Source organism: Oryza sativa, chromosome 3, assembly GCF_034140825.1.
Source record: "Oryza sativa Japonica Group chromosome 3, ASM3414082v1".
Taxonomy (NCBI): Eukaryota; Viridiplantae; Streptophyta; class Magnoliopsida; order Poales; family Poaceae; genus Oryza; species Oryza sativa.
Window position 1 is genome coordinate 27,012,615 of NC_089037.1, and position 12,022 is coordinate 27,024,636.

The 12,022-nt window shown below is 40.3% G+C and overlaps 2 protein-coding genes and 1 long non-coding RNA gene across 4 annotated transcripts; 1 reads left to right on the forward strand and 2 right to left on the reverse strand.

Moving 5' to 3' along the window:
- Positions 1-2,251: 2,251 nt before the first annotated feature.
- On the forward strand, positions 2,252-3,684 carry LOC4333656 (uncharacterized). The gene is made up of 2 exons (XM_015777142.3): positions 2,252-2,849; positions 3,150-3,684. The coding sequence occupies exons 1-2, from the start codon at positions 2,469-2,471 to the stop codon at positions 3,411-3,413; spliced, it is 645 nt and encodes a 214-aa protein (XP_015632628.1). The 5' UTR covers positions 2,252-2,468; the 3' UTR covers positions 3,414-3,684.
- LOC136355897 (uncharacterized) lies at positions 2,853-5,512 on the reverse strand. 2 transcript variants are annotated; one of them, XR_010740456.1, is made up of 2 exons: positions 5,188-5,512; positions 2,853-3,388 (listed from the first exon to the last, which is right to left on the reverse strand). It is a non-coding gene; the product is annotated as an uncharacterized lncRNA (long non-coding RNA). The 2 variants fall into 2 exon arrangements; XR_010740455.1 differs by having other exon boundaries at positions 2,853-3,420.
- A 1,651-nt stretch (positions 5,513-7,163) lies between these two features.
- Positions 7,164-10,368, reverse strand: LOC4333657 (FCS-Like Zinc finger 8). Its single transcript, XM_015772522.3, is given in 4 exon segments — positions 7,164-7,384; positions 7,387-7,451; positions 8,951-9,798; positions 9,927-10,368. Coding segments are annotated over 3 exon segments (915 nt in total). The 5' UTR covers positions 9,781-9,798; positions 9,927-10,368; the 3' UTR covers positions 7,164-7,364.
- Positions 10,369-12,022: the final 1,654 nt, after the last annotated feature.

The window sequence follows — 12,022 nt, forward strand, 5'->3', positions numbered from 1 at the left end:
GGGAGTCCGCATGGGTCATTGTATTGGTCATCAGCGATTGAGCGGTGGCGACGAGATCACGGGCAACGAGGATTCCCGACTGAATGATAGTGTCAGGCGAGTAGTGGGAGGAGAACGTGAGCTTCTTGGTTACAAACATTAGAACTGTGTAAAACGAGCTACAAATATGAAGAGACCTTCTACTACCTCACGGTTAATAATATATGTCATTTTGAACAAGAATAGTGTTAAAAAAGCAAATTTGACCATGTTTTTTGTTACAATATATTATATTATTAAAGGAATAGAAAAAGGAGCCTCCACGTTCGCTCTCATGGCCTAGAAATTCTCACATTAATCGAAGAAAAAGAAAAGGCAGAGTCCATATAGAAATACAATTTACAAATAGCTGAAATTCAGAATTAAAAAATAAGGAACATTAGAAGAGGAGACTAGAGTCTATATAGAAATACAATTAGGAAATAACTGAAATTCGGAATTAAAAATAAGGAATATTAGAAGTAGAGTATAGAGTCCAAATAGAAATACAATTAGAAAATAATAGAAATTTGGAATTAAAAATAAGGAATATTAGAAGTAGAGTATAAAGCCCATATAGAAATACAATTAAGAAAAAAATAGAAATTCGGAATTAAAAAATAATGAATATTAGAAGTAGAGTATAGAAATACAATTTAGAAATAGCTGAAATTCGGAATTAAAAAAAATGAATATTACAAGAGGAGACTAGAGTCCATATAGAAATATAATTTAGAAATAATTGAAATTCGGAATTAAAAAATAAAGAATATTAGAATAAGACACTAGAGTCCATATAGAAATACAATTAGGAAATAACCGAAATTTGGAATTAAAATAAGGAATATTAGAAGTAGAGTATAGAATCCATACTAAAATTCGGAATAAACATAATAAAATTAAAAGTAGTGTTTAGAGTCCGTATAAAAATACAATTTACAAATAACTAAAATTAGAAATTAAGAAAAACATGGGAAGAAGAGTTTAAAGTCAATATAGGAATACAATTTAGAAGTAACTAAAATTTGAAATTAAAAATTAAAGAACATTGAAATATGAGTTTAGAGTCCACATAGAAATACAATTAGAAATAATAAAAATTCAGAATTAAAAAAGAAATATTAAAAGATGAGTCTAGAGTCCATATATGAATATATATAATTTACAAATAACTAAAATTTGATATTAAAAATAATTAATAACTAACACGTATATAAAATACAATATGAATATTATACATTAGTAGTTTCATAAAGTTATTGCAAAATTTAAAATTATGTTGTTATTTTAATATGTATTGAATAATATAATGTGAAAACATATATGCTATTATATGAGAGAAAATATAATTATGCTAGCTACGCAATCTATGCGGGCCACCATGCTAGTATATATAGAAATATTAAGAAATATAGCGAAAGGGCATGTAGCCTAGCGGTTATAAGAGGCTTAGTAGCACCTTAGGTCCAGGGTTTGATTTTGAAAGATTTAACGGCATTGTACTTTCAGTGGTAGGCGACGTACCTTGAGGCGTTGTGCGTGCGTTCAAAGGGGTAAACAACCGAGTAATATTTAACTACTTAACTACGACAATGACATCATGAAAATAAACTAATGAATTGAAAATAATAGGTGGCCGGCAAAGTTGGGATAAGGTTTTTTATTTATTACTTCGCTCCCATCGTAAAAGGTCCTTCTAGACTTTTGAAATCAACAGACAACTTCGATACTTGACTACCTATTTTTCTTTTCATATAAAAACTAAGAAAAATCACACTGGTTGCAAAATATTTTTTTATACAAACTCGAATTTTTTTTATATGTCCAAAATCGACATGTAAATGTTCGTGTTGATTGGACACATCTTGAGAGAAGACATTCTTTTTGTAAGCGGAGTGAGCATTAGGTGATTAGTTGTAGCTAATCAGGTCAGGTTTTTATCCATGACCACGACTCCCTTGGCCCTGCTTGCTCACTAATCTATACCAATCGTAGTTCTTGTACGGAGGACCTTAAGTTTTCTAAAATAGTTGGTGAGAATATAGCTACTACTCCTTTCGTCCCATTTCAAGTGCAGTCAGAATTTTTCGTGCATAACTTTGATCATCCATCTTATTTAAAAAAATTAAAAACATAAGTTATGTATAAAGTATTATTAATGTTTTATTATCTCATAATAATAAAAATACTAATTATAAAAAAAATTAAATAAGACGGACGATCAAAATTGGGTGCAAAAACTTATGGTTGCACTTAAAATGGGACGGAGTGAGTAGTTTATTTTGTATATTCTAGGTTATAGCTTCTCAAAATCTAGTTAAAAATATAAGCTGTTTAAGAGAGCTTTTGACACCTGAAGATACTAAGTAGAAGGTACAGCTTGCATAAACTCGCTCAAACAGGCTTTAATCAACTTTGAGCCTTGAACGAAGGAGAAGCCAGTGACATCCATGGATCAGGTGGACGTCGACGTACAGCAGCGGAAGGATGGCTCGCCGCCGGCGGTGGCAGTGACGCTCCGGCCGCTCGGGCTGGCGGACGCCGACGACTTCATGGCGTGGGCGTCGGACGAGCGCGTGATGCGGTTCCTGAGGCGGCCGCTGTGCGCGGCGCGGGAGCAGGCCGTGGCGCAGATCAGGGACACGGTGCTGGGCCACCCGTGGTTCCGCGCCATCTGCGTCGACGACGACGACGCCGGCGCCGGCCGCCGCCCCGTCGGCCAGGTCTCCGTCTGGCCGTACGCCGACGAGGGCGGCCACAGGGCCAACCTCGGCTACGCCCTGTCGCACGGCCTCTGGGGCCGAGGCATCGCCACCGCCGCCATCACAATGGTATAACCAAATAACCCAACGCCTTATTCGATCTAGTCCCTTGTTCTTGCACATCAATTGGACTTGAAGTAGTAGTCACCGTCAGGGTTCTAATATCCCTATATACCTACGCTATCTCCCGCTATAACTGTTTGAGAAGGATTCTAACTATTTGTTCTCATGTACAATTTAGCTGTTATAGCTTTATTTAACCCACTATAACTGTTTGAGAAGCTAACCGCTAAATGCATTAACCCGCTATTTAAAACATTGGTCACCGTCGATCGCCGTGTCCACGCACGGCGGCGGCCCGGGATGCAGGTGGTGGCGAGGGTGTTCGACGAGCTGCCGGGGCTGGAGCGGCTGGAGGCGGTGACGGACGTGGAGAACGTGCGGTCGCAGAGGGCGCTCGAGAAGGCCGGGTTCAGGAAGGAGGGCGTGCTGCGCAGGTACATCGTCCGCCGGAGCGGCGAGGTGATGGACGCCGTCATCTACAGCTTCTTGGCGTCCGATCGACCGTCCGCCCATGGCGCGACGCGAGGAGAAGCACCCATTACATTCTACGGGAAGTCTGTGTTAGTGTAGTAGTAATCTGTTAAGAGGATGATTACCATGGCTGTCAGATGATGTCTAGTTCTATCAATATGCTCTAATTAAACGGTTTGCAGCTAAATTGGAGTGAGGATATACGTCTCTCACAGGCATCAAAATAAAAGATGAACAACCGATTTTTCGATTTGTAATTAATTTGTTAAAAATAACTATTATCCCCGCTTAAATGTATAACGTTGTTGATTTTTGAGATTAATTGTGTTTGACTATTCGTCTTAATAAAATATACTTCATCCGTCTCAAATTACTTGTCTTTCTATCATTCAAAATTTGTCCGATAATACTTGTCACTCCCAAGTACTACATGTCCCATCAATCACATCACATTCAAATTTCTTCCTATTCTATCCCTCAACTAATCTTCTATCCTTAACCATAAATTATTTTTTAAGAGTATTATAGCGTTTTGTTCCAAACCTTAGAATATGGCAAACAACCTTAAAAGACAAGTAATTTAGAACGGTGGAAGATCTTATTGTATATATTTTGTTGTTACTTATTTTATATTATTAAAGGTATTGTAAGCATTGCACATGTTTTTTATATTTATAAAGTTTTTTAATAAGAGGAATTATTAAACGTTATATATAAAAGTAGTGGTGTCATATATATATATATATATATATATATATATATATATATATATATATATATATATATATATATATATATATATATATATATATATATATATATATATATATATATATATATATATATATATAAAATTGAACAGCGTACTATCTCTCTTGACTAGTCACATGTTGGGGCAGATATTTCCCCATTGAAGAAAACGGATTAGATGGCCTCGTATAATGGCATACTACTCTCTGTCAAAGGGGGAAAAAACACTTCTGGGTGAATGTGGGACGGAGGGTGTATATTTGTTAGAGTATGTCATACAGTGGCGGGCCCAGGATTTAGAGGTTAGGTATTCGAAATAGGTAGGGGTAAAACAAAATTCTTTTTACTTCCAGAAGTCCAATAATTAATTGGTATAATATTACACATTACTAATTGTATAATATTATAGCATATAGAACACAAAATTGGCCATAACTTTATAAATTGATAGAATTGATCATAAGTCCAAATTCTTTAACATATATAAGTACTAATTGTTCGACATATGAAAGTGGCAACATATATAACATGTAAAGGATAGAAAATGGTAAAATGATAAAAAAAACTTACAATTTAGAGGAGAACTTTTCAATGCTTGATATTTTAAAAATGAGTGATGATGTCCTCATCCTTTAACTTGTACAAAAAATTCTCTTCCAATAAATGCAGATTGTTGCTCATCTTGCTTCTTGTTTTTATATAGTTCATCGAAGAAAACACCCTCTCTAAATTCTCTAAGTTCCTAACAACAGCTCATATATAGCCTCATACTATCATCATATATATAAATTTAACACACTGAAAATTAAATATTATGGTTCTAAGTTATCTAAATTCCTAATATTTACAGCTTTATACTATCAATCTATCAATAAATATACACTTAACAGTTAACACTCTGAAAAATAAAGAAGACAGGAACTGAGGAAGTTGAATCCTTCGGTGCTAGTGAACTATTGAACTACTATAGAACAAATCAATGAAACAAGCCGTCGCCACCAGAAAACATAACTACTATTGAACTACCTAGAACAAATCAATGCAATGAATCAATGAATCAAGCCCCTCACGCAATCCATGCCAGGCCGGCGAGCCGTGGTCGTTCGGCCGCCGCATCGCGTACCTGTGTGGTGGCCTGGCGGACTGGCGGCCTGCACGCCTGGCCGAGCCCCAACGCCGCACGGCCGCAGCCGTCGACGCGCCGCCTGCACGCCTCGGCGCCTCCTGCCGCCGACGCAGCCGCGCACGCCGCAGCCGGAAGCCTCCGCCGCAGCCGCCGACGAGCACGCTGCAGACTAGACTGCAGTCGCCGCCGCCCGACGCGCCGCCTAGGCTCCTACCCGCCTTGGCGCCGCCTTCCGCCGACGCAGCCGGAAGTCGCCGCCGCCGCACTGCCGCACGTCCTCGCCGCCACACCGCGCACGTCCTCGGTCCTCTGGTTAGGATTTGGCCGATTTGGGAATTAGGGCTTTGGTTTGCTGTGCCTAGGCGAGGAGGGGAAATGAACTAGTTGTGGCCCAAACTGATTGTGGGCTGAGATGAAAGGGGAGGGAAGTGGGAAATTTAGGCCCAATAGAGAAGAAACGATGAAACAGGGCCCAAAATGAGTAGTTTTAGCCTTTTTCTTTAATTTCTTAATACATATACGAGGTATAGAGTACATATACTTATTTTTTATCCAAAAATCTTGGGTATACGTCTGAATACCCTTGAATCAATAGTGGGCCCGCCCCTGATGTCATAGGAATTATAAATATACATTCCAATAATACGCAGGAATAATCTGACTTTCGAGTAAGAATATTCATATCGAACGACCAACGACAATGATGAATTATTTGACTCATTAAACTATTTTTGGTTAAGTCAAGCCTGGTTTTATGGAATCTTCCAGGCTAATTTTGTACTGCACATGATAATGGGATATATGACTTCTGAGCACAAATATATATATTATTGTCTCATCATAGATGGAACACATTATTTGTCGAAACTTAGAAAATACGGAGTACTAGCTTAGACAAAGCATGAACAAGCAGTCAGTCAAAATGACCACAAGATCGTACTATCTGAACGTCTCCAAGAACAGTAGCTCAGGGGTCAATGCTTAAATGCTCTTGCCCGTGATTTCACTACCAAAGTACAGGTTCTTAATTGATGTGTAGTACACCGATCGATCAATTGTGCTGTAACAGCAACCAAAAAGTGAAAGCAAAGGCGAAGTAAGCATAGTTTAACTGGTTAGATTTCTTGTGGTGGAACCAGCCCACCCGGGTTCAAATCCTAGATTTGACACGGGTGCTCGCATTTATGGCTAATTATTTTTTCAGTGGTAGGAGCGAGGCGTCTATGGTGACTTCGTCAATCTCAAGACGTGCCGGTCCAGTCTTCCAAAGGTACTCATAGGGGTAGGGTGTGCGTGTGTGCGTTTAAAAAAAAAAGTGAAAGCAAAGAAAAGAAAAGGGAGGGAAAGAATCACCTACAGTGCAGAACTACAGGGCAAAAGATGATACTACTACTGCTAGTAGAGACCTCATGAACAATGACATGACAATCATAATCATACTGGTCCAAAACACTCACCAATTACAGAAACACTATGATGATTAGGAGCTGTTGAGCTCTCATTATTCTTTGCATGTGGGGACTTTGGTAGTAGTACAAGGGAAAATAGGGCCATGGCAAAGCTGCTACCACAACACACTCCACCCAAAGCCTCTGAGCCTTTTCAAGATAGCTACTGATCCTAGCTCTTCTTTTGTCCCCTGACACTGAAAAAAGTTTGTGTTTTCTCCATTGTTCATCTTCGCTTTTGATGAGTAAATAAGATGACCAGATTTGATGGTGATCATACTTACATAGGCACCATACTTTTCTTTTCCTGATAGTTTCTGAAGAACAGAAACTTCTCCTTTCCTGATAGTTTGCTGAAGAATATTTTCACTTGAAAGTTCATGCAATACAACAGGTTATACTGCTCCACATCATATCTAATCCAAAAGTAGCTTGCATGCAAGGATAGAGCAAAGCATCAGATTGCAACTAACTCGAAAGTCACAAAAACATGATGCCCCAAGCAATCAATAATCAACATCTTACAAAAGTGGGCAAAGGTCTTTAATCCGCAAAAAAGACTAATAAATCATTCCCCCTTCTCCATGGCCAAAAACAGCATCCAATCTCGCAAAAGTGGAGAAAACAAAAACAAAAAAAGAAAGAAAACAAATCTCATCTCAGTTATTTAGGACTATTGTCTTCTTCCTCCTCCATAGAAATACTCATGTGGAACGACCATTTCGTTCAACAGCCTAGCGCAAATTGTCCACCGCCTCGTCGAAAAGCATCTCCTGGTACCGGCACTCACTGCTGCAGAATGCTTTATCACCTCTGAAAAAGATAGAGAAAAGGACCAATTATATCATAGAAGAACAGTAATGGCCTAACTGCAGAATTATAAAAAAGCACAGAGCTTTTTGGGATAATTGCTCTTCTGCTTGTTCATGTTACTCCTCTGTCCAAAGCACACGAAGCAAAAGGCAGCTGTGATCGAGGGATAGCATCAGAAGGCGTGTAGCTAAACGTTTTAGGGGACATATCTCAAAGCTAGAGTTTAGCACTCCCATGGATCAGTGGATCATGCAGCAAGGAAGAAAAACCGAGAACAAGACATGGCACGAATCCCTTTTGCCGTCATATTCAAGCAAACTCAGCATTTCTTTTGGCATCAAGGAACTTCAAGGTTGTCAAACTAGCAACAATGATGCGAAAGGTTTTGTTTTTTTTTTTTGGCGATGATAGCTGGTCCTGGTCATGGTCGGGGGTAGGAGCACCGAGACCAGCACGGCTCGGGACATGAACCTTATTCAAAAACATCAATCGGTGCCAAATAATTTAGTCCCTAGAAAATTGTTAACACAACCCTCTGCATTAGGATATTCAGCACCTTTGCATAGTTTTCTATGTGAAAGCAATATGGAATTGAAATGTCGCATTCTTAGCATTATAAATACTATAGAAGCTATCCAAGTGAAAACCAAGGACCTCTTCGTTCATAATGGCACTGTAATGTGAATGTACATGCTAAAACAAGGGGCAAGCATCACATAGAAAATAACAGGGTATCAAACATCACAATCCCAAAATAAACAAGTACTTAAAATGTTTCTCTACTATGAACTAGAGAAATAAAGGTGGGGATCAAATTCATTAGCAAATACTGGTTTAATAAAAGATTAACATGATCCTGAAGACAGATACCAAGGTGTCACAGTTTCCATGCCTCAATCATAAACCAGAAATGATTCTAAAACCAGGACTGCTCATCAAGGTCCCAGGCATGTGAGCCATCCATAAATCAACAGAGAATTGGTGATGACATAAGCTTGCAATGATGGAAGCCACCTTCATGCCAAATAACAGTAAACAAGAAACCGAGAACTTGTGCCTTCTAAAGCAACTCTGCATCTGCCATATATTCGTTATCATCTAATGAGCAGTTCAGCAATCAATCAACCCTACTTTAGTTTTCTACACCCCTGGTTTGAAAATAGCATTTTTGATGACATGGTGATGTGCTACTAGTTTCATTATACTAGAATCTATTTTCTCACCAGCCTAATTTCTCTCAGCATATATATGTATAATTATTCCTGAATAGTGAACACTAAACTTCTCAACAACTGCAGAGTAATCACTAGCTCATTTTTGCAGTTTAAGTACAACAAATCAGGTTGCCAAACAGCTAAAGTTGATATACCAACTTCAGAAGTTGAGATCATCTCATATTCAGCATGAACAAATCATTTAAAAATACGTACTAGCATTTAATTTTTTTTCTGAACAACTGAAAGTCTGAAACAGCATAAGCAATTATTTTCTGAACTCACCGGTAGATGAAGATGTCATTGCCATGTCCAAGCTGCTTGTTGCATGCGTAGCAAGAGTTCAGGAACCCATTGGTTCGCACCGCGTCGCCGTCGCCGTCGCCGCCGCCGCCGGCCACCTTCTCCACGAGCACATCGCCGCAGCTCTCGACGATGCAGTCGTCGAAGATGTGGGTGGTCCTCGGGTTGGGGCCGCGGGAGATGACGCAGGTGTAGTCCTCCGACATGGCCATCTCCCCGGGCGACACCACGGCGGCGGCGAACACCCGCGCGGACGGCGAGCTGACCACCTCCGGCAGGAACCTCCTCGCCGGCGACATCGCCGCCAAGTGGGCGTCCCGGTTCTTGACGCCGAACTCGATCGGGGAGGACACCAGCTCGACGGCCCTCCCCGTGGGCACCTGGATTCTGAGCTGCGACCCGAACACCACCTTGCCGCCGCCGGCCTTGCCGCCCCCGTGGTGCTCCCGGAGCACGTCGGCGAGGCCGACGCCGGCCGGCTCCGGCGGTGCGGCGGCCATCTCCACGTGGGCCTTCCTGAGGCTCCTCTCCGACAGGAACGGCGGCATGGCGGACGAGCAGCAGAACTGCTTGGTCTCAAGAATGGAGGTGGGGCTCATCGACGACGAGGGCCCCTCGGCGGCGCCGTCCAAGAACCCAGCCTGCGGCGGGTGCGGGAGCGCCATGAACGGCCTCGGGGAAGGGAACACGGGAGAAGAGGAGGAAGACGACGACGAAGATTGCGATGACGGCGGCGGCGGCTCAGGCTGCGCCATGGCGGTGACGCCTCCTTGCTTGGCACCGACTGATCTCCTCGATCTGTTGCGAAGCATATCGCCTCCTCGGAATCCCTGTGCATGATAGGAGTAGGATAGGCCACCATTAATCATGAAAAAAAAATATGGCAACTTCTGCAGAAGCTTTAAAGAATGAGCAGAGTAGAAATGCAAAAAAAAAAAAAAAAAAAAAAAAAACTCACCAGAAAGCAGCAGCAGCAACAATAGCTGCTTCTTCTTCTTCTTCTTCTTCCTCCTCCAGCACATTACCTCAGAAAAACCACGATTTCCATGTCCATTTCTCTCCCTCTCCACACGCTCACGTACGCACAAAACTGATCGATCGATTAATTGATTGGCACGTTGTGATGATCGAGTAAATGGGGGGGGGGTGGGGAAGGTGGACAGCGAGATTGCGAGAACGACAAAGCGGTGGAATAAAAAGAGAACGAGAGGGGAAGAAAAAAAAAACTTCCGAAAAAGAGGCCAAAATTTTCACCGGAAACCGCCTTCTCTTCTCCTTTGCGGTTCTTGCGTGGTGGTGGTGGTGGTGGGTGGGTACTTATGCGAGTGGGAGTGATGGAGCTCTCTCTATCTTTCTCTCTCTTGAGTCCCGGGGGAAACGGGAAGAACTGTTCTTCCTCCGGAGGAAGGGGGGAGAAGACGCCGCGGTTATTTAAAAACCTGCACACACGCGCAGAGAGGGACTTGTACGTACTACTGCCTTAATCAGAGCGATAATAATTGATCTGGCATTTTGATTTTGGTTTTTTTTCCCTCTCTGAATGTGTGTCAATTTGGTGTGAATTTTTTTTAAAGTTCAGTTTGATGTGATCTTTGATGATGGAAGTGCAGTATTACTACTGCTGCCAAGTTATTAATTGTAGTCATGGTTGTGATCATGATTGTGCAGTTTTTTTTTTTAAAAAAGACAAGTTTTATCAAATTGCTGCTGCAAGTTGAGAAAGATGGTGATGCAACAAGTTTCCTCGGAATATATAATTAGGGAAAACGGAGTAGGAGTATATAGAAAGATTGTGTGCGTCAATTGAAAAAAAATGTAGGAATGCCAGGTGGAGTAGATCAGGAAGTATGTTGTCCGTTAGTGTGGTACACATGTATCACAAGTGACAACACTGTTTATTTTTTGCCTCTACTGACATTGGCTGGCTTTAATCTGATACTGGTACAAATCTATTTCTTCCTAGCTGATTCTAAATTGGTATTGGAGATTAAGGGGCTGTTCAGTTTGCTACTGTACTATTTTCATCCGTATCAAACTTAGGCATTGCCAATTTTTAGGTAACAAACAAACAACACCCATACAATTTTACCCTACCAAATTTTGACATTATCAAACACCAAATTTTGAAAGGGTTAATTTCGGCATCGAACAAACCCTAAGCATCTCGCATCTGACCATTTGCGCTACACCTGATAAAAGCCATGAAAAATTAAACCAAAAAATATGAGTAAAACATTTATATTTATGGGTTTGTTCACTTTTCTACCAAAACAAACCTTACCAAATTTTAGCATTTCCAAATTTTGATTGCGTAACAAATAAATAGAATTGTACCATTGCACTTTTGCCAAATTTTGGTAATTCCGGGACCTTCCACTCACATAAACTCCACCATAATTTAGTAAGGTATCAAAGCAAACAACACCATCACATATTTTTATCTTACCAAATATTAGCAATGCCAATATTTGGCTCTACCAAGAAATGGTAAGGTTTTTTTTGGCGGCAAAGTGAACATGTCCTATTTCTCATTGATTTCAAAGCCAAACTATAAAAGAAAAATATCATAAAATCAAATCTAAAATCAAAAAAACGATACTCCCGAAATTTATATCACATCCACCCCAAATCCTTTATATTTTGAGACGGATGGAGTAGATGTTAAGAACTATCTGATACCCCCCACGCATTCATTCTAAAATTTGCATGAAACAAAGTAAAATGTCAGTAGGCAAGAATAAACATGAATTGTACAGATCAAATTTATTGGCTCGGCTTGTTGATAAAACGATCTCACGCATTTAGTGCTTTACAGAAATAGAAATACTAGTGGATTTTATATATACTTATCAGGGAGGATAACTGTGTAGGAACGAGATCATTTATATAAGTCAGAGAGACATGGTCGCTGACATCTATATATGTCGAATTTCTGGGGGAAGATAAAATTTAAAATTTTAGCTTGTCACTGTCTTCTTGTATTATCAACCACTGCCAGATATCAATTTTAAAACTTGATTTTTAATACTATTTTAATGTGTTTATCGTATTCTC